The 21,190-nt window shown below is 43.1% G+C and overlaps 1 protein-coding gene across 11 annotated transcripts in view; it reads right to left on the bottom strand.

The window, feature by feature from the left end:
• The window catches only part of chl1b (cell adhesion molecule L1-like b), a 1,165,941-nt gene that overhangs the window by 552,832 nt on the left and 591,919 nt on the right, over nt 1-21,190 (bottom strand). For 10 of the 11 annotated variants that reach the window (XM_038810694.1, XM_038810698.1, XM_038810703.1 and 7 more), the window contains 3 exons: nt 13,013-13,060; nt 1,618-1,729; nt 645-829 (listed from right to left, as the gene is read on the bottom strand). In XM_038810694.1, the coding sequence (XP_038666622.1) occupies nt 645-829; nt 1,618-1,729; nt 13,013-13,060 (345 nt within the window). The remainder of the gene's footprint in view (nt 1-644; nt 830-1,617; nt 1,730-13,012; nt 13,061-21,190) is intronic. The other variant, XM_038810699.1, reaches the window with a different exon arrangement.

A 21,190-nucleotide genomic window follows, 5' to 3' on the forward strand; every position in this document is an offset into this window, starting at 1 on the left:
TTTGTATTAAATGTTGCTCAGAAGGTAAACATTAAGCTAGAAATTCTTGCATGTAGTTTTTCACAACCATCAGACATCCCAATGGGTTTTGCAGTCAATGACGCACTTTTGCTTTGTGAATTTGCACACAACAAACTTCCACTAACAGCAATGTAATAAAGACCAGATAATCTGCTATTTTATGTGTTGCTGATTGAGGGACATCTATTGGCCTTGCCACTGGGGATAACTCCCCAACTCTTCTAAATAGTGCCATGGCACCTTTGACAACACCTGAGTGGGAAGATGGGACTTGATTTCATGTTTTTTCTGAAAGATGGCATAATCCGACAGTGAAGCACTACCTCAGTATTGCATTGGAGTGTCAGTGTAGATATTTTGTGCTCAAACCCTACATGGGGACTTGAACCCAGAACCCTGTGACTCAGTCAAAAGTGTTACAAACTGAGCCGCGGCTGACACTACACATTAGGTAATGCAGGGTTTTTTTGTGAAGGGGGCAATACATTTTTTCTGGATCTTATTCACTTCAATGAGTGTAGCATTTGTCAAAGAAACACTTTGTAAACAGCATTGTCCTACTGAAAGGTGATCACATTGAAGGTAGTAAGACAGAAATAAAATGGGCAGACATAGTTCATTACCTTCCACTGTAACTGAAAAGGTATGTTTCACTGCATTAATTACATTTTCCGCTTTGCACTCATACTTTCCAGCATCAAGTTCTGTTACATTAAGTATTTTCAAAGTTTTGTTGAAATTCACTTCAGTTGCTTTTTGTTTCGGCATATCGCCATCCATCTTAGTCCAGGAGATTTGCGGTGTGGGGCTGTGGAATAAACAACAAGTGGTTGGAGATAATCTGATCGTGCAAACCAGAATTCCATGGTCCTAAACAGGCTGAATATATAGGATTAAATGAAAGTTCGCCTTGTATACTAATGATCTGTTTATGCTAATTACTGAATTATAGTTGAGGATACCAGAACTAGATTATTGCTGAATTTTTTTTGTCAAAGCCTTTTGTCTTGCAAGAATACACAACGTAAAGGGAGCAACACTTCATGCTTTATGTGACAAGAGTTTTGATTGGTTGGTGTTGGTTTGCGCTAAACAAAATAAATTTCAGCCATCCGCCAATTCATTCCTCAGGGCAATGCCTTGACCAGGGTCAAGCTGCATGATTTAAATTTCTAATGATGCTTAGCAGTTAACAGTCAGTCAACTGGTGCATTTTCCATGGCAATGCCTCTAACAATCTGAATCTACTTGCCAACAATCAGCACTCTCTTTTCATATAGAATAAACTAATGTTCCTTCGACATCTGGTACTCTTGTGAATTGTCTTGATGAGTGCAAGATGAAAAGCTTCAACAAAAAATGCATTTTTTTCAGCAATACTCAAGTTTTCTTTCACCAAGTCATTATATTAGAATTATCTAACACAGAAACAACTTTAAATGCAATAAGCACAGTGAAAAATTCTGCTAACAACAACATTGCCTGTACAGTATTTCCACTTTGGACTTTTTTTTTGGAGACTAAAATATCTCTGTTTGCTTCATACTTTCAACTTGGATCATTAATTGTTTCAAGTGTCATTTCCTTAGTACTCACAGGCCGTCAGCAATGCATTCCAATTCAAGAGTTTCACCTCGCAGTGCAATAATCTTTGAGCTGCTGCCAGAAGGTGTCAGAAAGCTCGGTGGTTGATCCTTTATTAAATTTGCTGCAAAACAAAAGGAATGGAGTTTGACTTTGATTTTAAGTGAATGGAAAATGTTGATCTTTATTGTAAGCATGGCTAAACTTTGGTAAGAATCTCAACAAATTAAACTAAAGTCAAAGGAAGCGGCAAGTCATTTCTGTTAATTTGGTTAGTGCTTGACGAAGAACTTCGGAAGAACAGAAATGAAAATAAAACTATACGACCTGAGGATGTTCAATCCAAAATGAATTAGCTCTTTGCCAAATTTGTAATGTATTAGAATATTCTTTTAATGTATCGCCCTCAAAAGTAGTTGAAGAATTTTATTTGACTAACTTTAAATTTACAATTAAACAGTGTACATGTCACTCTCTAAAGAACACTTACCAGATGCATACTAGCAAAAGTCAACCTACAGTTTGAAATGTCTTTCCCCACAGTTAAGTGTTTCATTCAACTTACCAAAGAGGAAGATCCCTGGTTAACTGTGTTAGGATTGGGGTATCATTATATCAGTACAGTCAGTTGATAACAGGGGACCACTAATAAAGCTGCAGGGTAAAGTTAGGCACCGTAAATAAGGGCCGGAATTCTCCGACTGTTGCGATTCACTTTTCCCACCGGCAGCCCCCCCCCCCCCCCCCTCCCCCCTCCTCACCCGCCCATGGATTTCCCGATGGCGCTGGTGTCTTCAATGGGAAATTTAATTGACAAGCGGCGGGAGGAGAGAATCCCGCTGCCAGCGATCAGTGTGTCGCAGAGAAACATGCGGCTGGGGGACTGGAAAATCCAGCCCAAGGTGGAATCAACTCTGTAACAATTGGACCAGTAGCCGAAGCATGAACACTGGTGGGACGAAGTGGCGTGAACCACTCCGGCGTCGGACCGCCCCAAAGGTGTGGAATCCTCTGTACCTTCAGGGGCTAGGCCGGCGCCGGAGTGGTTTGCTCCCCGCCGGCTGGCGTGGAAGGCCTTTGGCGCCACGCCAGCCGGGGCCAATGGGGCTCCGCCGGCACGAGTCCATGCATGTACGGGAGGGGGTTCACCTACGCGTTGGCCATCGCGGAGGCTGACACGGTTGACGCGTAGGAAAAGTGTGCCCCCACGGCACAGGATCGCCCGCGGATCGTTGGGCCTCGATTGCGGGCCAGGCCAGCCCCCCCCCCCCCCCTCCTCCCCCCCCCAGGGCCAGATCGCCCACACCCCCCCCCCCAGGATCCCGGAGCCTGCCCGTAAGGGTCCTAGTCTAATCTACGCCGGCGGAACTGGCAAAGAACCAGCGGGACTTCGGCCCATCGCGGGTCAGAGAATCACCGGGGGGGGGCCGACTGGCGCGGCGCGATTCCCGCCCCCCCCGAATCTCCGATGCCGGAGAATTCGGCAGCCGGCGGAGGCGGGATTCACGCTGCCCCCCAGCGATTCTCCGACTCGGCGTGGGGTCGGAGAATCCCGCCACACATTCTTATCTTGAAAAGTAAAGGCAAAATTTGTGGTCTCAGTGATTTGGTGCATAATAGTTCTGAAGTGTAAGATGCCCTGAAAAAAACTGGATATAAATTATATCCATGGACTTATTGTTGTGGTGAATTTCTGGCAACATATAGAAATATCTAAGTCCAAACACCTTCAAAGGAACAAAGCCAGCCATGCACATCCGGCCAAACCAACTTTTAAAAGCAGATCACAGCCATAAAAAAACATGCCTTCTTCTTGGCAAATTAGTATTGCATTGTGCAAGTGACACCCAAGGTGAAGCAACTATATTGAAAATAGAACGGAGGACAAAAATCGGAATATATTTTAAAATATCAAGTTTTATGCTTTACGAATTATGATTACATTTATACGGCACAAATGTTTCCTTAACACCCATTGAACTACTGGAACAGGCCAATTTGGATTAACAGCTCAGCTATAACATGGGATCCTACAAAAGGCTGCAGGCCATGGCAGTCACTTGGTTCTGCTATTCAATCAGATTATGGTTGATCTATTTACCTGCCTTAGCTCCATATTCCTTACTAACCAAAAAATAAGCAATCTCAGTCTTGAAGCTCCAACCCACAGTCTTTTGGGGTTGACAATTCTTGATTTCTAGGTTTGTGTGAAAAAGCTCACCCTGATTTCCCTCCTAAATAACAAACATGTCATTTTAAGATGATGAGTCAAATCCCACAGAGCTCGGTTTGACTAATGCTGATTTCATTTTGGCATATCGCAACATCAAAACAGTTTTCAACCTTTCATAAGATTGCACACACTTTTGGAAGAGGGTAAAGTTTACTCATTTCAACAAGCTCAACATCTTTGGAATGATCTCAAACCAGCTAACCCACACGTCACAATACCTCTTTTTTTCCCCTTATACCTTGAGAAGTCAATTGAAACCACTCGCAAGTGTTGTCTTCCGCCATTTTGTGTTTTTCAAATTCTATTTCGTCTCCATTTTAACTAAGCGGAGGTAAATTTGATAGCCCTGAAAATGGGCACATGAATCATGATGCACAATTAACCTGCAGCTCAGAACTCAGACAGAAAGGTAACCTTGTTGTCTGCTTACATCAGTAATTGCTGTGTGCAGCCAGCATTGATTGTGTGAGAGGCTAGCACCATTTAAACCTAACCTTCAGTACTTTAATCTGGCTAACACCTCTTAAAAGGGAGTCTGGCAGTCATGCAGGAATTGAATCTGACCATTGGGGCACAACATTGTGTTGTTACTCGTGTCTTAATAAAGCTCGTAGTCTCAAATGTGGAGAAGATGCTTTATTGTGAGTTCGTTCTCTCTTCAGAGCTGTTTCCTAAGGTTACCTTCAGTGTTCCTAGCTGGCGTGTGTGTTGTATCTGTGTTGCTCCAAGTTCTGCCCTTAGTGAAGTGTGTCCTCACTTCCTGTCCCCGTCTATTTATATGGCTCTCCCGTGCCCCCTCTAGTGTTTGCTCAGTTGTATTGCATCTAGTTAACTTGTGATCACCACATCCCCCTTTTTCTCTTTACATATTTTCTGTACATCATTAAAGAAAATTGTACATCCTGTCCCGGTGTATGTATAACTCTCCCTCTGGTGTTTGCTCAGTTGTTTTGTATCTAGTCAATCTACGATCACCACATCCCTCTTTTTCTCTTTACATATTTGCTGTACATCGTGAAAGAAAATTATAGAAAACAGTTACTTATGATATGCGTATCTATACAGGTGATGGTGCTATTGCATATTTTACAAAGCCAATGTAGTTATATGTCCAATCTTAATAAAAACATTTATGAGTCCAAACTTGATGAATTTGTTCAGAGCTTTTTTTCTTTTTTTGTTGTCGATGACGTGGTGATATTGATATTGCAAGTCCGCTGTGAATGTTGTTGGTGTTCCTTGTTATTTTAAGTACCCAATGCATCATCCCGAGGTGTTTGCATGGTCACCTCACTGACGTTGACTGGCATGGACTTTTTTCTGTGCTTGTGGTATTGATTTATTGTCTCATCCGCCTTGGATGCTGGTGTGCTTGCTCGTTCTGGAGCAGACGTGAGTTTGTGCGATTCGTTGTCATCCCATGACATGTTTGTAGTCTTGTCATCGTTTTGCAGTGTGCTGTGGCATTGTCCTTCATGTGCCGAGTAGTACCATTGCGTACAAGTCGTTGTTTCATTGCTGTTGTTTCTGTCGTTCCTGTTTTTGTTGTTTTCGTTGCCGTACTTGTTGCTGTTCTTGTCGTTTCTGTCTTTGGTGTTGTCGCTATCTTTGTTCCTGACTTTGTTGTTTTCGTTGCCGTTCTTGTTGTTGTTTTTGTTTCTGTCGTTGTCGCTATCTTGGTGCCTGACTTTGGTGTTTGTCTTGTCGCGCTTCATGTTGCTTTTGTTCTTGCTGTTGTCGTTCTCATTTCTGCTGTGCTTCTTGCTATTGTTGTTGGTCTTGTCGCGCTTCATGTTGCTTTTGTTCTTGCTGTTGTTTGTCCCGTTTCTGCTGTGCTTCTTTTGACTTTTGTTTTTCTTGTTATACTCTATTCGTGTCCCGAGTGGATAATTTGAGTCATTGAGCATTTCGTCTCGAGAGTGGTGCGAATGATCTGATGTTGCATCGGTGCAGGTGACCTCAATCATTTGTGGAGAATTGGATTCCTCATCTTTGCTTTTGTTGTGCTCCTCTTCCGGAGTCAAATTCTTCTCGATTTCGTTTGACGTGGTGTCTCTGGATTCTTGGCGCTCCTCTTCTGGAGTCAAAACCTCCATGATTACAATTGACGTGATGTCTGTGGACTTCTGGCGCTCCTCTTCTGGAGTCCAAATCTGCATGATTTCAGTTGACGTGGTGTCTCCGGACTCTTGGTGCTCCGCTTCTGGAGTTGAAATCTTCATGATTTCCGTTGATGTTATCTCACTGGACTCCAGGTGCTTCTCTTCTGGAGTCAAAATCTGCATGGTTTCTTCTGGCTTGGTCTCTCTGGACTCCAGGTGCTCCTCTTCTGGGGTCAAAATCTGCATGTTTTCTTTCGGCATCGTCGCTCTGGACTGTTGGGTGGCCCGACTCTGTGCTTCTGTACAGACAAGCTGAGAACTGTCAGTCTCGCTGTGATCCTGTACGTCGAGTGCGATCACCTTGTTACTGTTCTCGCTCTGTGCGTCGGTACAGACAAGCTGAGAACTGTCAGTCTCGCTGTGATCCTGTACGTCGAGTGTGATCATCTTGTCACTGTCTTCGCATGCAGTGGGTAGAGGTGCATTGTCGTCTTCTTGTTCATGTGAGCTTGTGAGACTTTCATAGTCTGCTTGTGGTTGCTCAGATACTGCGGGTTGACCTTCATGGTCTTGTGCATGCATGGTGTCAGTGGTGAGATGTACGTTGTCTTCTTCTTGTTCCTGTGAGCTTGGTAGACTGTCATAGTCTGCTTGTGGTTGCTCAGATACGGCAGGTTGACCTTCATGGTCTTGTGCATGCATGGTGTCAGTGGTGAGATGTACGTTGTCTTCTTCTTGTTCCTGTGAGCTTGGTAGACTGTCATAGTCTGCTTGCGGTTGCTCAGATACTGCGGGTTTACCTGCATGGTCTTGTTCATGCATGGTGTTCGCCAGGGAGTGTTTGCTTGCATCCCTTTTGGAGTCTTTCATTACTCGCACTGTGGAGCCTGTCATCGCTCGCTCTGTGGAGTCTTCCTGTGCTCTCTGTGTGGCGTCGTCTTCGTCTTGGGTATTGCTGTCATCCAATGTATCGACGAGCTGCCATGGCCTCATGGTGTTGGATTCATCTACCATGAGTAGAGTCGTGTTGAGCTTTGCAACGGTGTCGCTGATGCTGTGATCAGCATGTCCAAATAACTCCTCCATGTCTGAGTAGTATTCCTTGATACCCATTTCATCTTCGTTGGCTTCTTCTACCACGAGTTGATTCGTGTTGAACTTTGCGACCGTGTCGCTGATGCTGTGAGAAGCATATCCGACTGACTCAGCTGTGTCTGAGTAGTATTCTTCGAAAAACAAATCATCCTTTGTTGTTTCGGAATTCTTTTTGTTCTCTTCACTTTGGGTGGTGCAGACTGCTTTTTTCAGGGTGTTGTGCAAGTTGTTTTTAACTGTTGGTGTAAGTTCAGGCGTTTTTCTGTGTTCTGAGGCAAGAAAGTTTGTGTTTACCACTTTAAGTGTCTTATTTTCAATTTTCGGGCATTTCCCTTTTAAGTGGGCATGGTCGGGATGCTCAGACGTCATGACGTCACGCGCAGGAATGCATTGCGCATGCGCAAATCGGCCTTCCTCCTTCACTGTGCGGTTTTGTTTCCATTGCGCATGCGCGACGTGCGCATGCGCATTACGATCAGCAACCAAAACTTCTTTTGACTGCGCATGCGCGGCTTGCGCATGCGCATCACGATCGGCACCGCAATCTTTTTTAAACTGCACATGCGCGGCTTCCGGTTCCGGCGCATGCGCAGATACAATTTGTAGTTCTTTGCTTACCGGAGACTGCAAAATGTGCTCCAACGCCATTTTTTGCCGTTTTTCGCGGATTTCAGCGATTTTTCTGTCCCACCAGGACCGGTCTTCCAAAATTCGTAAGTTATCTTCTCTTCCCGATTTGGACAGGGTTTCAGCGTTTTGGCTTCGTGAGAAATTCTTTTTATTTCTTCTTTTTGATCTGTACTTTTCATTCGCGATTTCTTGCTCTTTTCGTGATTTTTTAAGTTTTGCATCACTCAGTCTCTGTGCAGTTTGGACTCTGAGTATGTCTTGCTGTTCAAATTTCTCACAGTACTCTTCAAATTTGTTTAGTACCGTTTGTAAGCTGTTTCTGTCTTCACCTTTTGAGTATTTAAATCCATTATAAACTTTCGTAGCTTCATTTCCTTCGATGAGAATTGCTATTTTAATTTCGTCTGAGGCTGCTGCTGCATCATATGCTATGATACCGAAATCGAACCATTGTTTAAACCTTTCCCAGAGACTTTTTACATTTCCAGTCGTGTCCAGCTGAAGTGGGAATCCAAGGCACTTCCTCCCATCAGCGATGTCTTCCCAAGTCGAATGTCCAGTAGGAGATTTCCATGCCATTTTGTTCTTTCTGTGTCTGCCACTGAGTTGTCCTGTAGTAAGCGTCTGAAGCCACTCCTGGGTACCATGTGTTGTTACTCGTGTCTTAATAAAGCTCGTAGTCTCAAATGTGGAGAAGATGCTTTATTGTGAGTTCGTTCTCTCTTCAGAGCTGTTTCCTAAGGTTACCTTCAGTGTTCCTAGCTGGCGTGTGTGTTGTATCTGTGTTGCTCCAAGTTCTGCCCTTAGTGAAGTGTGTCCTCACTTCCTGTCCCCGTCTATTTATATGGCTCTCCCGTGCCCCCTCTAGTGTTTGCTCAGTTGTATTGCATCTAGTTAACTTGTGATCACCACAAACATGACAGAGAGCAGGCTACAACGTTTTCAAACGTTGGACCAGAGGCCTTGGTGGAGGAGGTAAACAGGAAATTGTCCTGCATTTGCAGGGAGCCAGGAAATATTCCAGATGCAACCTCAGGAGGCACTGGGAGTTGATGGTCGTGAGCTCAACACCAGGCAAAAATCCCCAAGGACCAGGATACAATGCAGGAACTAAGGTTATGTTCGCATTTGAGTGGTCTGAGTCAGCAGTGAAACTTTAAATAACATATTCCACCAAATCCACCATTAGACTTGTGGTGGTATGATTTGCATAGCTGTCTGCCATTGGTGCAGAACACCGGCTTACCATTGGCCCTGGTCGGTCATGTGCCTCTCGACCGATTGGTTGAGACCAGTCATGTGACGGCTCTCCGATTGGTCAAGAGGCTGAGTTAACCACGCCTCCAAACCGAGGTATAAATAGTCAGAACGCCCGGCGGTCGTCCATTTATTGTAGTCGACCGCAGGGCTAAGTTCTAGCTTATTAAAGCCTAACTTTTGTACAGCAACTCGTCTCACGTACAATTGATGGCTCATCAAGACTCAGCCATTACTCACAAACAATCAATCAAGACTTGTAGCTAACATTCATATGCTCCACCCTTCCTCATTCACTCAGCACTGACATAACTGTGTCTCACACATTTTTAATGCAGTGGCCACTGTCGGGGCTGAACCAAAGATAATAGTATCCTCATGTCCAATTGTCCCACTCGCGTGCCACAAATGCCTACGGATGGACACCACCTAGATGTTGAGAGAGCGCAATCCCTTTCAGTTATGGCGTTGGGCAGAGTTTCCACATAGCCTATGCAAAGTGGCATGTGTACACCCTCTATTAAGGCAAAGCCTCCAAGCCTAATGAAGCCATTCGCTCAATCTGCATTGCTTCTCTCTGGAAACAGAGAATGAAATGCAATGAGTACTCAATTACCAGACAGCAAATTGGGAGATGTTACCAATATCGCCAGCAACAGAAGGAGTCAAGCATTAAAAAATAGCCATGGTGACCTTTGTAGTCAGATCCAATGTTGTCCTTGCCCTTCTCTGAGGTTGTGGTTATGGCAAGTGGCATGTTTTAATGAGAATGTCCTTACAGAAGTGCAGATATTGTCAATATTGTTGTTCAGTTTTGGAGCACACTATTGTTTTTGTTACTGTTGCTACAATTGTTTTGCAATCTGTATGACAGTCTTTGTTATGTCAAGTATCTTGTTGAAACAAATTTGGAGAAATCATGGTACTTTAGAGAGTCAAACATGAATGATTCAAGTTCATAATCTGGCTCATTTACACTTGCTAGAAGCAACATACACTTATATGCAGGGGTCCGTTCTCTGAAAGCAAAAGGAATATGTTTAAGCCTTGCACGTTTTTGAATTAGTGGGGAGCTTGGGGGGCTTTTAGTTCCCCATTGATTTCTCCATGGCAACACCTAAGTCAATCAGAATAGATGTGCCAATCAATCAGCACCCTTTCCTCCTGAAGTATAAATTGTCGGAAATGAAAATAAAAATTGGCATTCTAGCATTTCTCCTGATGAATGGAAGACGAAAAGTGTCTGTAACATGCCTCTCTTTTCAGCAATAACAAAGGTGTGTTTCTGTAGGTTTTCACTTGTGTTATATTGGATGCTTGATTAAAATAGATAGAAATAATAATAGCCAAAAGTTAACCTTATTGGACACTGTTCACAATGTAAGTAGTTTACAACAGCAAACAAAATACTGAGTCAGTATTTAAATACTAATATTTCACATTCTAAGGCACTTCACAATGGCACAATGACTTTTGACACTCCACAGCAATATCTAGTTGCATTGTGGAATGACTTTTAAAAAATAAATGTTTGTGCTATTTCTGATTTTTTTTCACGAGATGATCATTAATGAGAACACCAATTTACTGGAAGCTAGAGTATTCCTGTAAAGTGACTTTTTCTTTCATTTGAATATTTTAGAGGCTGTCATTTCGAGAGGTGGTGAATGTGAACAGCAGGTGTGCTGAGCATCATTATGTTTGCATGCATGTTGGCATGATTGCTTAACTGAATAGTTGCGAGACTATGCTAATTTAAAAATGTTTTACAGACTACAAAATCAATTCTGAAGATCCAGAATAATGCATTTGAAAAAAACAGAAACACCATTATGTTATTAACATTATCACAGAGAACAGACGTCTCTTTTTCATACAATGTGCTGATATCAAAGGAAAATTTCAATATTACACAACGGGCTGAATTTTACACAGGATCTTGGTCCTCGCCATCCCTGACTGTAAAGTCGGTCAGCAGTCCACCCCCTTGAATCCCAGCTGTCCCGTAGTGTTATTATGTTAGAAGAATTCATTTAAAGTGGTGCTTTTGCCCCCATCTGGGAGAAAGTCCCATATTGGAGTACTGCTGGCAGCTCTATAGTTCCAGCAGCACCAGAATAGAGTAATGGCCACTGCTGGGGTGATAGGGACAACGTGCTTTGCAAGTCCAAGGATTTTGAATGGGCCTGCCTTGCATTGAGGTGGCTGGGGAAGAGAGGGAGTGAGGGGCTGGGTTTTAGGGTGCCAACTTTCCTGCCTGACAACAGCCTATGCAGTGAAAGCTGCCGGCTGCCTCCCTTGTCTCTGCCTTCCCCTGCCGCATGTAATAGAGGAATGGAAATAGAACAAGGCCTTTAAGAGGCCACTGATTTGCTACTTAAAGGCCTCAATAGACCCAAGAGTAGGCATTCTGCCTGATGTTTTCATGGTGCACTGTAATATAGGAGACAGAAAAGTGGTAGGCAGGCCAGCTGTTTTGTTTTGTGAACCTCCCTACACCCCACTGCTGTCAAATATGTTGGCAGCAAACTGTAATTGGAAAGCCGAAGAAACTCGTCATGATCAATAAAAATACTCAGATCCACGCAAGAAGGACGCTAGTTTATGGATGAACAATTCATACGTGTAATAATGATAACATAAATGTAACCTACTTTCCTTTCCGACTTTTCCCTTGACAAATGCAAGGATGATTAATAAGCTAAGGGCTATACATGTTCATAAGAAAGCATCTTGCATACACACTCGGAGATTGCAATGTTATTTTTTTCTAATTCTTTTTAAAACATTCCCTAGGCTATGCAGAATCTTTAACACAAAATGTGTTACCTCCTGCAAAAAGATGTTAAACTCCAGGAATGAGATGTGTAGCTTTCAACATGGGAAGCAGGGAGACACAGGCAGATGGCATTTGTGTTGAATATTTAAGGTAACATTCTATTTCTGTATTCTTAATAGTTAAGAGCTTTACTTGTTAGCAGCCTAAAGTTAATTATTTTTAAAGGTATTTCCCACACAAAAAGTAACATAAAGTAACAACCAAATTTAGTGATAATACAAAAATGGTGTATTTTATCTGGAGAACATCCGGCCAATCAATGACAATGAGTATTATTAATAATCTGCTCAAAGCAGTCAAATGATAAGAGTGGAAGACAGACAAGTTATTAATCTGGTCATTCTCGATTATCATTACTATTATTCTCAACTAAATTCTCCACTATAACAATTATACATCAAGTGATGAATAATTAGGAATACATTATAAAATGGAATATTGTCCGAGGTTAGTTTGGACAAGCAGATGAACAAAGTCGACAAACAGATTGCAAGTATCTTCATTATTTTTGTTCAGAAAAGCTACTGAAAACATACTTGCTGATGCTATTCTATTATTCCCTCAGAATAAGGTGAGTTAATTGGAAACTGTTTATTTGTGTTCACGATTAAATGATGGCGAATGTGGGAATCGGAGAGGAACAATGGTGGGAATTGTAACTGTCTTGTGAATGTTGCTGAGACTCCCAGTTCATGTACCAATGTGGCACAGAAGACGTTAATGTGCTGTATCAAAGGGCAGGGTTTTTTTTAACCAAAAACCTAGATCCTATTTGTACATTTTTTAAAGAGATTGATAATGCCAGTAAGGCCAAGGAAGAAATAAAAGGTTGGACAATTCATAATCATCAAGTCATATTTTTACAAAGTGAGCCAATAAAAACTGAAAAGTTGGGCATGCACTGAATGTAGATCAGTGGCGGCATCAAAAACATCCTGGAATTGCACCACCACTAATTGTATATTTTACAGATTTATAATTCGACAGGCATTACTTGTACTGTAACTGTGTTTTGAGAATGCCAGATTTTAAACTTTAAACTTAATAGCTTAAATCAAAGTTTCAAAGCCAAGTGGACGTCCTGACATTATTCCTGATGGTGTGTTTCAAATTCTCAGTGACCGACATAGTCATAACATTTAATGCATTGTGTACAAAGCGTAAAGAATAAGCAGCTGTTAGTATGCTGTTAGTATGCAGTTATTCTGATTAGTGCTTAAGTGGCCTCACTCAAGACTTAATCGAACTCACCAGCAGAAAAAACACTGTCAGGTGACTCTGTGTCATTGGGAAGAACAACTGGAACAAACAAAACAATATGAACAAAAAATAAAAACAAAAGGTAACAGAAAAAATAATAATTTTAAGACAAAAAAACTTAGTGGGGAATAAAAATGTGCCTTGATTAACATAAAAATGAATTGGTACACACAGCATGCATGACTAAAGACATCTAAAGTTTATCACAAGCTCACTGCAAGGACAGACTTTGTGAAATATATTTTAATTATCAACATTGCAAATTTGCCTAATGACTTAAGCTAGTGAATGTTTGCATTAATGGCAATCCTTGGCATATTGCTCAGTCTTTTGCTACTGCAACTGCAGAATTATGTGAATGTCACTGTCGAGACTAACATTATCATTAAAATTTAGATTTATGCTTCCAGGAGATCACAGAATACTGATCAGAATTGAGAATGGGGGCTAATTTTTGATCTCTGCAACAACCTTGAGTAAGAGGCCATCTGTAATTGTCCACAGTCATTCCAGCTTGGATAACTAAAACTGGATAGAACAAGGACCAATTCATGCAGTTTGTGGCCAGTATCAGATCGTGTAATATAGTAGCGACATAAATTATATTAGGAAGACTAATTAATATTTGCACTATCTGAAAATTTGATTATTTAAACCTGTTACAAATTACTCTTTTACATCCAGAAGATAACCTTATACCAGCTGAAAAAACATGAGAGGAACTTGTACATGCCAACTTACAGCTGGACTCAAATTAATTGAACATTTTCATCCTTTACAACAAAACAATGAGGAAACATCACCTGAGAAATTATTTTTCTCTCCAAGTGATATTGAAACATGGAAGAATCAGCAGAAGGAGAGAATGAGTCAAAACCAAAATCCTTAACAGAGTGGACAACAGGCTGAAATTCACCCAGATTACAATGGTAATTACACTGAACCCAAATAATCATTTGGAGGAATATGATTAGTTTTGATGTGGTGTGCAAACTTAATGTTGCACAACATATAAGTAAACCAAAGGAAGAGGTACTGAAAGTGAAGAGTATTCACGGGTATAGGCCATGTAAGTGACAACCCTTGGCTCTACAGCATTTGAAGAATGATATCAGGGTGCCAAAGTGAAAGTCAGGACAGAGGTGGACTTACAACGAAACACACTATGCATAGCCACAAAGCCCCGATCAATGGGTCCCCACGTTGGTCAGTGTCTATGGCCAGTTCTTGGGCATCAGTCAGAGCTTGATAGCTCTACATTTGCTGATAGGTTCGACTGCAGAGTGAAATCAAACTCTGATGGCCAATTCGCCTTAGATTGGGAAAACACAGATCCAAAGTCATTGAGTGGAACAAGCAAGGTGAAGTCTCCTGTGTTTTGCGATAAAAGCAACAGATTTCTCGATCTCGGCCCAGGGCTGAGCAAGGCAGGGCATAGCGAGGCCATCAAGCGAGATGAGGTGCCAGTTGCATGGGGAGCAGGATGATCAGTGCCCAGACCAGGTGCCATAGCTAGGCAGCCTGAACCAGCAGAGAGAGACGAAGTCACCAAGAGAGGCGACTCGACCCCCAGGCAAGGGCTGAGGAGGGCTGGGCAGGCAGAAGCATAGAAAGGCAGCCAGCAGAGAGGCAAAGTTATCGAGCGGCCTGAGGTGAGAGGCTGCGGTCGTTGAGGAGAGCAATGGGATAACCTGATCCATAGGCCAGGGCTTGGCAGGTGAGGTCATAGTGAGGCAGCCTGAGCCCTCAGCGAGGCGAGGCAATTAAGTGGAGTAGGGGCGACTCAACCCCAGGCAGGGTTGAAGAGGGCTGGAGACGTGAGGCCATAGCCAGGCAACTTGAGCTAGCAGCAAGGAGAGGTCATCAAGGGAAGCAGGGATGACGCCGCCCCAGGCCAAGGGTGTGGGAGTTTGGGCAGGTGAGGCAATAGCCAAGCTGTCTGTACCAGTAACAAGGTGAGACCATCGAGGGAATCAGGGGTGACTCGACCCCCAGGCGAGGGCTGAGGAGGGGCATGGGTCATTGGGGAGGGGAGGAAATAAATGAAGGTGAGCATGGAGTCCCACAAAGTGTAAGTTTGCCTTTGAGCAGAGAAGTTTGAAAAGTACGAAATTGCTCTTTTTACTGTTTTGTGGAATAGTTTGCTTCAAAGAATTATTGCGATCAGCAAATCACTGCAAAATGTTGATACAAATTTATTGAATGCTGCACAATTGTTAGCCCGAGTTAGAAGTTTTATCATGGATGTTCAAAATGACTAAAACTCAGTGGAAGCAGAGGCATTAACATTAACAAAGAATGGAGGTCTCTCTGAAGATGACAAGCATACAAGTCACATGAAGTTATTTTTTAGTGAAACTAGACACAAAGAAATCATTTTAAAAGGGAAAGAGAAGATCATTGTTATTTGTGACACAAGCATGATGCAATTAAAGTAAAGATAAATACACTGACGTAGAATTAAAGTTCTGAAGAAAAATTATTTTGCGTGCTTTTTGACAGAAGTTTGGGTAAGAATGCTAAAAGCCACAGCAGTTAGAAATTAAGTGAATTCAGTCTAAATTTCCATGCTAACAGTGATGAAGCAACAAAATCTTAAAGATCTCTCTGTCTTCCATATTCACTTGTATAAATATTGTTTTTCAAAATGGACCATTACTGGTCTGATATAATGGCGACAGCTGGTCACATGCTGAAAGTCTGAACCACCATCATTCTCAAGACTGACCTTCAGAAAGTCTCTTACAGGAAAAAGAATGGAATTCTGCAATCAGAGCCACTGATATTGGCCTGAGGATCACTGGACACTCCACTCAAGTGAATCTATGGCAACAACTTATTTGGTTTGGGGTGCAAAAAACGGAAAAGTTTCGAAGTGGGAGTGAGCAAAACTGCTGTGAGCTACCCTGCCTCCCACTGACAATGCGTCCATTCTCCCATTGGATCTCCATCCGATGGTGCCAACCTATCTGGGGTTGTTCTCCTCATGCCTCCTAAGAGAACACCTCAGAGGAGAGGTCCGAGGAGGCCAGCATAATAGTCGCAGCACAGCTATCAACCCCACCCTACACCAGCAGATAGATTGTTCAGAGGTCAAAATGAATTGGTCAAAATTAGTTGTCAGGCTTCTGGGGCACATTCTGGTGAGCACCAGACAGTTGCTGATGCATATCAGGTGGAGGCAGGAATATCCAGCCAAGACAGCAGTCGGAGATCTGCTGGATCCCAGGACTCAGCTGGGTCCCAATCAGATGCTGAGGTTTTGAATCAGGTTTACCCGGAGCTAATGCAGTCGATAGGATGCAGTCGAGAGATTCAGAGGGGGATGTCAGCAACACCCCACAAGGTCCACAGTTGATTGGAGGAGTCCCAAAGGCTGAGGGCCCAGGAGATAGAGCTGGGAATGCGTGGCATCAAGGCCAACACTGCTAGGATGCCGATCGCAGTGGAGAGCCTGGAGCATGACATCAGCACCATGAGTGGTGGTATCTAAGATGTTGTCCAGTCAGTGACGGCCATGGCTGAGTGCAGCGGCTGCATGACCCAGTCACTAGGGGACGTGTCCCTGATGCAGGTAGACGTTTCCTTGGCACTGCGGAGTATGTCCCAGTTTCAGGTGGGCATTGCCGAGGCTCTGCGGTGCATGTCCCAATCGCTGGGGGACATGTCCCAGTCTCAGGTGGACTTGCCAGGGCACTGCAAAGGCATTTCAGAACATGTCCCAATCACAGGTGGGCATAGGCAAGGCATTGCAGAGCAGGGCTATGTCTAAGGTTGGCGTGGGGTGAGGGTGGAGCCATGCACACTCGTGGCGGTCTTTGGAATATCAGGATAACCAAAACTCTTTATGGGGAGCGGGATCGACGGCATAGCCTTTGATCCTGACCTCCACCAGAGACTCCTGCTCGGCTGGAGAATAGCTGTGCCACCCAAGGCCGCAGGCTGACTGTCCAGAATTCCTTAAATGGGAAAAAATAAAACTTTCCATTTGAGGATTGGAGGAAGGCTTCCACAACACATGGAAGCAATTCACGAGCTTGTTCAAAGACCTGTTTGTGACCAGCAACCAATAAGGGGTAGGGCATGGCAGGGGCGAGGTAGGAGAGGAATGGGAGGGCAGACTGAAACAGACACTGACAGAAGAGGAGAGGGGAGGTGGAGAGGGGAGGTGGGGAGGGGAGGGAAGGAGGGATAGGAGAAGGGGAGGGGGGGTGAACACCAACCAGAATACAGAGTAAGCAGGACAGAGGAGCCAGAGTGGGCCAATGGCAAGGAAGTACCTGTGCAACCACAGCAACAATACCAAGGCACATTGGGGACCAGGAGACAACACGTAGATATTTAACACAATACAGTTGTGGTAACCGATCACTGGGGCCCTAAAGTTAAGTTGGGCCCCCATATCTGTATTTGTAAATATGTTACTTTTGTATGCACACCTGTTTATTTTTCTATCATATTTCCATTTTGTACGTTCCTCTTGATTTCTATGTGACGTCCCTTGCAATGTTGTTTTAAATAAATGCAAAACCAATCAAAATATTTAAGAAAAATAAATTTGGGAGCAGGGTTGAGGTAAAATGTGAAAACTCAACAGTGGTGAGTCCAAATAACTTCCCAAATTACCAGAAGCATTGCATGATCATTATTAGAAGAAATATTGGGCTGGGGTTTTCTGTAAAAGAAGCAGCTGCTTCCGAACCTGCCCAGAATTTCCAGCATGTTCTGCTTTTATTTAAAATTTCCAGGGTCTGCCGTATTTTATTGAGGCTGGATTTTGCTGTGTGCAATGAATGAACTACAACAGCCATTCATTCAACTTGCATTCGCACTCTGTGTTCCTGTGGGTTTTGCAGGGCATGTTACTGTGAGCAGAACATCCCAATGACATGGCACCTTATACAGGACATCTGGGGAATGTGTGAACACACAGCATGCAATTATGTATCTCCTTAAAACGCCAAATTGAAAATAATTATTAAAGCTGAATCAGGAAAATTAAATTAGAATAGTTAATCGAATGTCAAATCAGGTACAGAAAACGCAAGAAAATTTGAATAAGAGAATAAAATAAAAGAGATTGAAAAATGAAAAACTTTTTAAAAAAATCTCCAACATAATTTAAAGTTGAAGGAGTGAGATTCTGAACTTCGAAAATGTTAAAATTTAGTGTTGGAAAGCACTAAAGCAATTAAAGTCTGGCAGCAATTAAGACTTATTTCAGGATTTTAGGCAGGAATGCCGCATAGAAATTTTAACCCATATTTACAATGTCAGTACAGGAAATTTACACTTGAATTGGTGCCAGATGGGGTGAATGGGGGGCACGGTGGCACAGTAGTTAGCACTGCTGCCTCACAGCGCCAGGGACCCGGGTTCACTTCTGACTTGGGTGACTGTGCGGAGTTTGCACATTCTCCCCATGTCTGTGTGGGTTTTCTTCAGGTGCTACGGTTTCCTCCCACAGTCTAAAGATGAGCATGTTAGGTGGATTGGACATGCTAAATTGCTCCTCCGCATCCAGAGGTTAGATAGGTTGAGTTGCGGAGATGGGGCAGGGAAGTGGGCCTGGTTAGGGTGCTCTTCCAGAGGGTCGATGCGGATCTTATGGGCTGAAAGACCTCCTTCTGTACTGTAGGAATTCTATGATTTTATATTGTTTTTATGCAACTTCCAGAGAAGTAACACTTGAAACTTCTGTATTTTCATCTTTCAGTATGCATGTGCAACTCAGGTAAGTGCTGCTGGCCTATGAGCTTGAAACCTCATTGCAACACAAGTGCATTATACAGAAAGTAACACAAAGGCCTATCTCTACACTGATATTCCCAGACTCATTGGTTAGTGAGCGATATAGCAAGCCTCATATGGTGATCAGTGAAATGCAAAGAATTATGCAGATTATCTACATTGTGCTAATTGCTAAAAGAACCAGCAGCGAAAATAACGAGCTTCAAATAAACATGGCAGTGCTATCTTGGGAAAATGGACCAATCAATTTCTGAGCAGCGAGATAATTTGATTTTGTGCCATGACAGAATACATTTCCGACAACAATGATCACATTATTGGCATGAAAACATGTAAACCTCTAAAAACAAGTCACCCTGTAAAGCTGAAATGCCGGTTGCTTTCCTGGTCAAAGTTTGTGGTAAAGCAAGTTGCAATCCTCTAAACAAATTTTGGGCATTGGATCACCTGAGATCTCCATACTTTCCCTTTCATTTCAGGAGGATTCCAATTGCAACTCTGTGCAAGTGCTGGAGCTATAGCACTGTATTTCCTGCAACAAAGGAAACGGTTCGGAGACAGGATATGCCAGAGATACTTGGGGGGCATTGACACATCGTGAGTGAGAACGGAGCCTGAAGGAACTAGCTGGAGCTCCAGCAGGGAATTAAATTTTACTGATTTAAATAAAGCTCACTGAACCAGTAAACATAGCTGACCTAATTGTTTATTGCTGGAACAAGATTGTTTTCTGTACTGATTAGTTTGATTCTCTGTGAGGATCTTGATGAACGCCCCCCCATGCAGTTGTCAGCAGAAACATTTAAGTTTATCATCTAAATGGAAAAGGGCACATCTTCTCCTGGACAAACACATTTCATATTTGTGAGATACTAGATGTACTAACTGTGCATGGTGTTGGATTTTAATACTTCAAGTCAGAAGCCCTCCAGGACAGAATGGCTTGAGGGTGAATGTTAATATATTGTCAGGTTGGAAAGATAACCGAAGAAGCAGGGAGCTGGTAAGATGGAGATTTTACTGATATGAAGTGTCATTATAGTCATGCAATGGAAATAAGGGGAGAAATACTTTTACTCCCATCTATTAAGTTTAATTCTCACGGCAATTCTTGGCAGAGGCAGGATATGACCAGCTTTGTGGTGTTGTCTGTTTAACAGCAGATTAATTGTGCTCATAAGGGAGGCAAAAATACAGGTCACAGGGACAGTACAGGACAAAGTATTCCAAAATTTAAGGCTGCGTAATCTGATAGGAACATCTGAATTCAATTTATTTTCAGTAGCAAATGAAAAATCAATGGAGATTTGATGCGTTTTAAATCTTTAAAATGCTGAGAAGGTTAAACAGGCGATTTTGGACAATGAATGTTGAGCTAAAGGGCAGAGATAGAAAGTTAAAAACTTATAATAAAAGATTGATCAGAAATGTTTTCATCATCCACTGCTCAATTAGTAAAATAGACAAATGCTGTGGTATTCATCAATTAGTCAAAAAACTGTAACAGGATCAACGAAACAACAATGGTAGAGATGGACTTGGTGCAAATCCATAGTAGGAATGGTTGCAAGTGTAAAAAAGGAGTAACCATAGTTGAAATATGGAGGTATAGGAATGATGACTTAGTGTAGAAATCTGCTAAAAAAAATATAAGAATCAGATACTCGGCTAAATTCTCCGCCTGGCAACGCCGCAAACGTGAACCGTGATCAGATGGAGAATCGGGGGTGCGGCCAAAATTGAGGTCCATGCCCAACACCGAATTAGACGTCATGTCTCGCACTGGTGGCGATAACTAGGTTTGTGCCCTGCTTGCGTTGGCATGCAAAACAAGCATTTGCATTATTTTAAATGTGATTAGTGGGTTTGACCCACTTTGTTCCAGGCCTTTGCGATGCTCCACCCCTCTCAGGCAGAGGTCACATGGGCGCAATTTACGACAGCTATTTACAAGTGGGATCTGGCCGTCATGGCTGCTGAGGGAAAGAGAGGGAGGGGCCGGATTCTCCCTCGGTGGTGACCTCATTTTTCCCGGCAGTGCTCTCATGCTCGTAGATTTCCTGAAGGTGTGAGAGTGCCCACAATGTGAAACCGCATTAGCAGTCTCGCGGGACAGAGGATCCTGCTGCCGGCTGGAGCATGTCGCATCAGAAAACGGGTGTGGCGGGATGGTGAATACCACCCGAGGTAAGCGAAGTTTGAAAACATTTTAAAAATTGTAGCTCTTGCTGTGGGTGGCTGCCAGGGCTGGGGGGAGTAGCGGGAAGTGACTTGCTGACAGCTCCTTGGATTCAGGGTGCTCCCCTCAGGTTCAGGGTGGCCTGGCTCAGACTGCCATTACTGCAGTATTTGTTTTGAAAGCACCGATTTGGTGCACGTTACGGGGCCCTGGCTGCTCATTCTGCTCATTGTGTCCTG

This window comes from Scyliorhinus canicula, chromosome 11, assembly GCF_902713615.1.
Source record: "Scyliorhinus canicula chromosome 11, sScyCan1.1, whole genome shotgun sequence".
Lineage (NCBI taxonomy): Eukaryota > Metazoa > Chordata > Chondrichthyes > Carcharhiniformes > Scyliorhinidae > Scyliorhinus > Scyliorhinus canicula.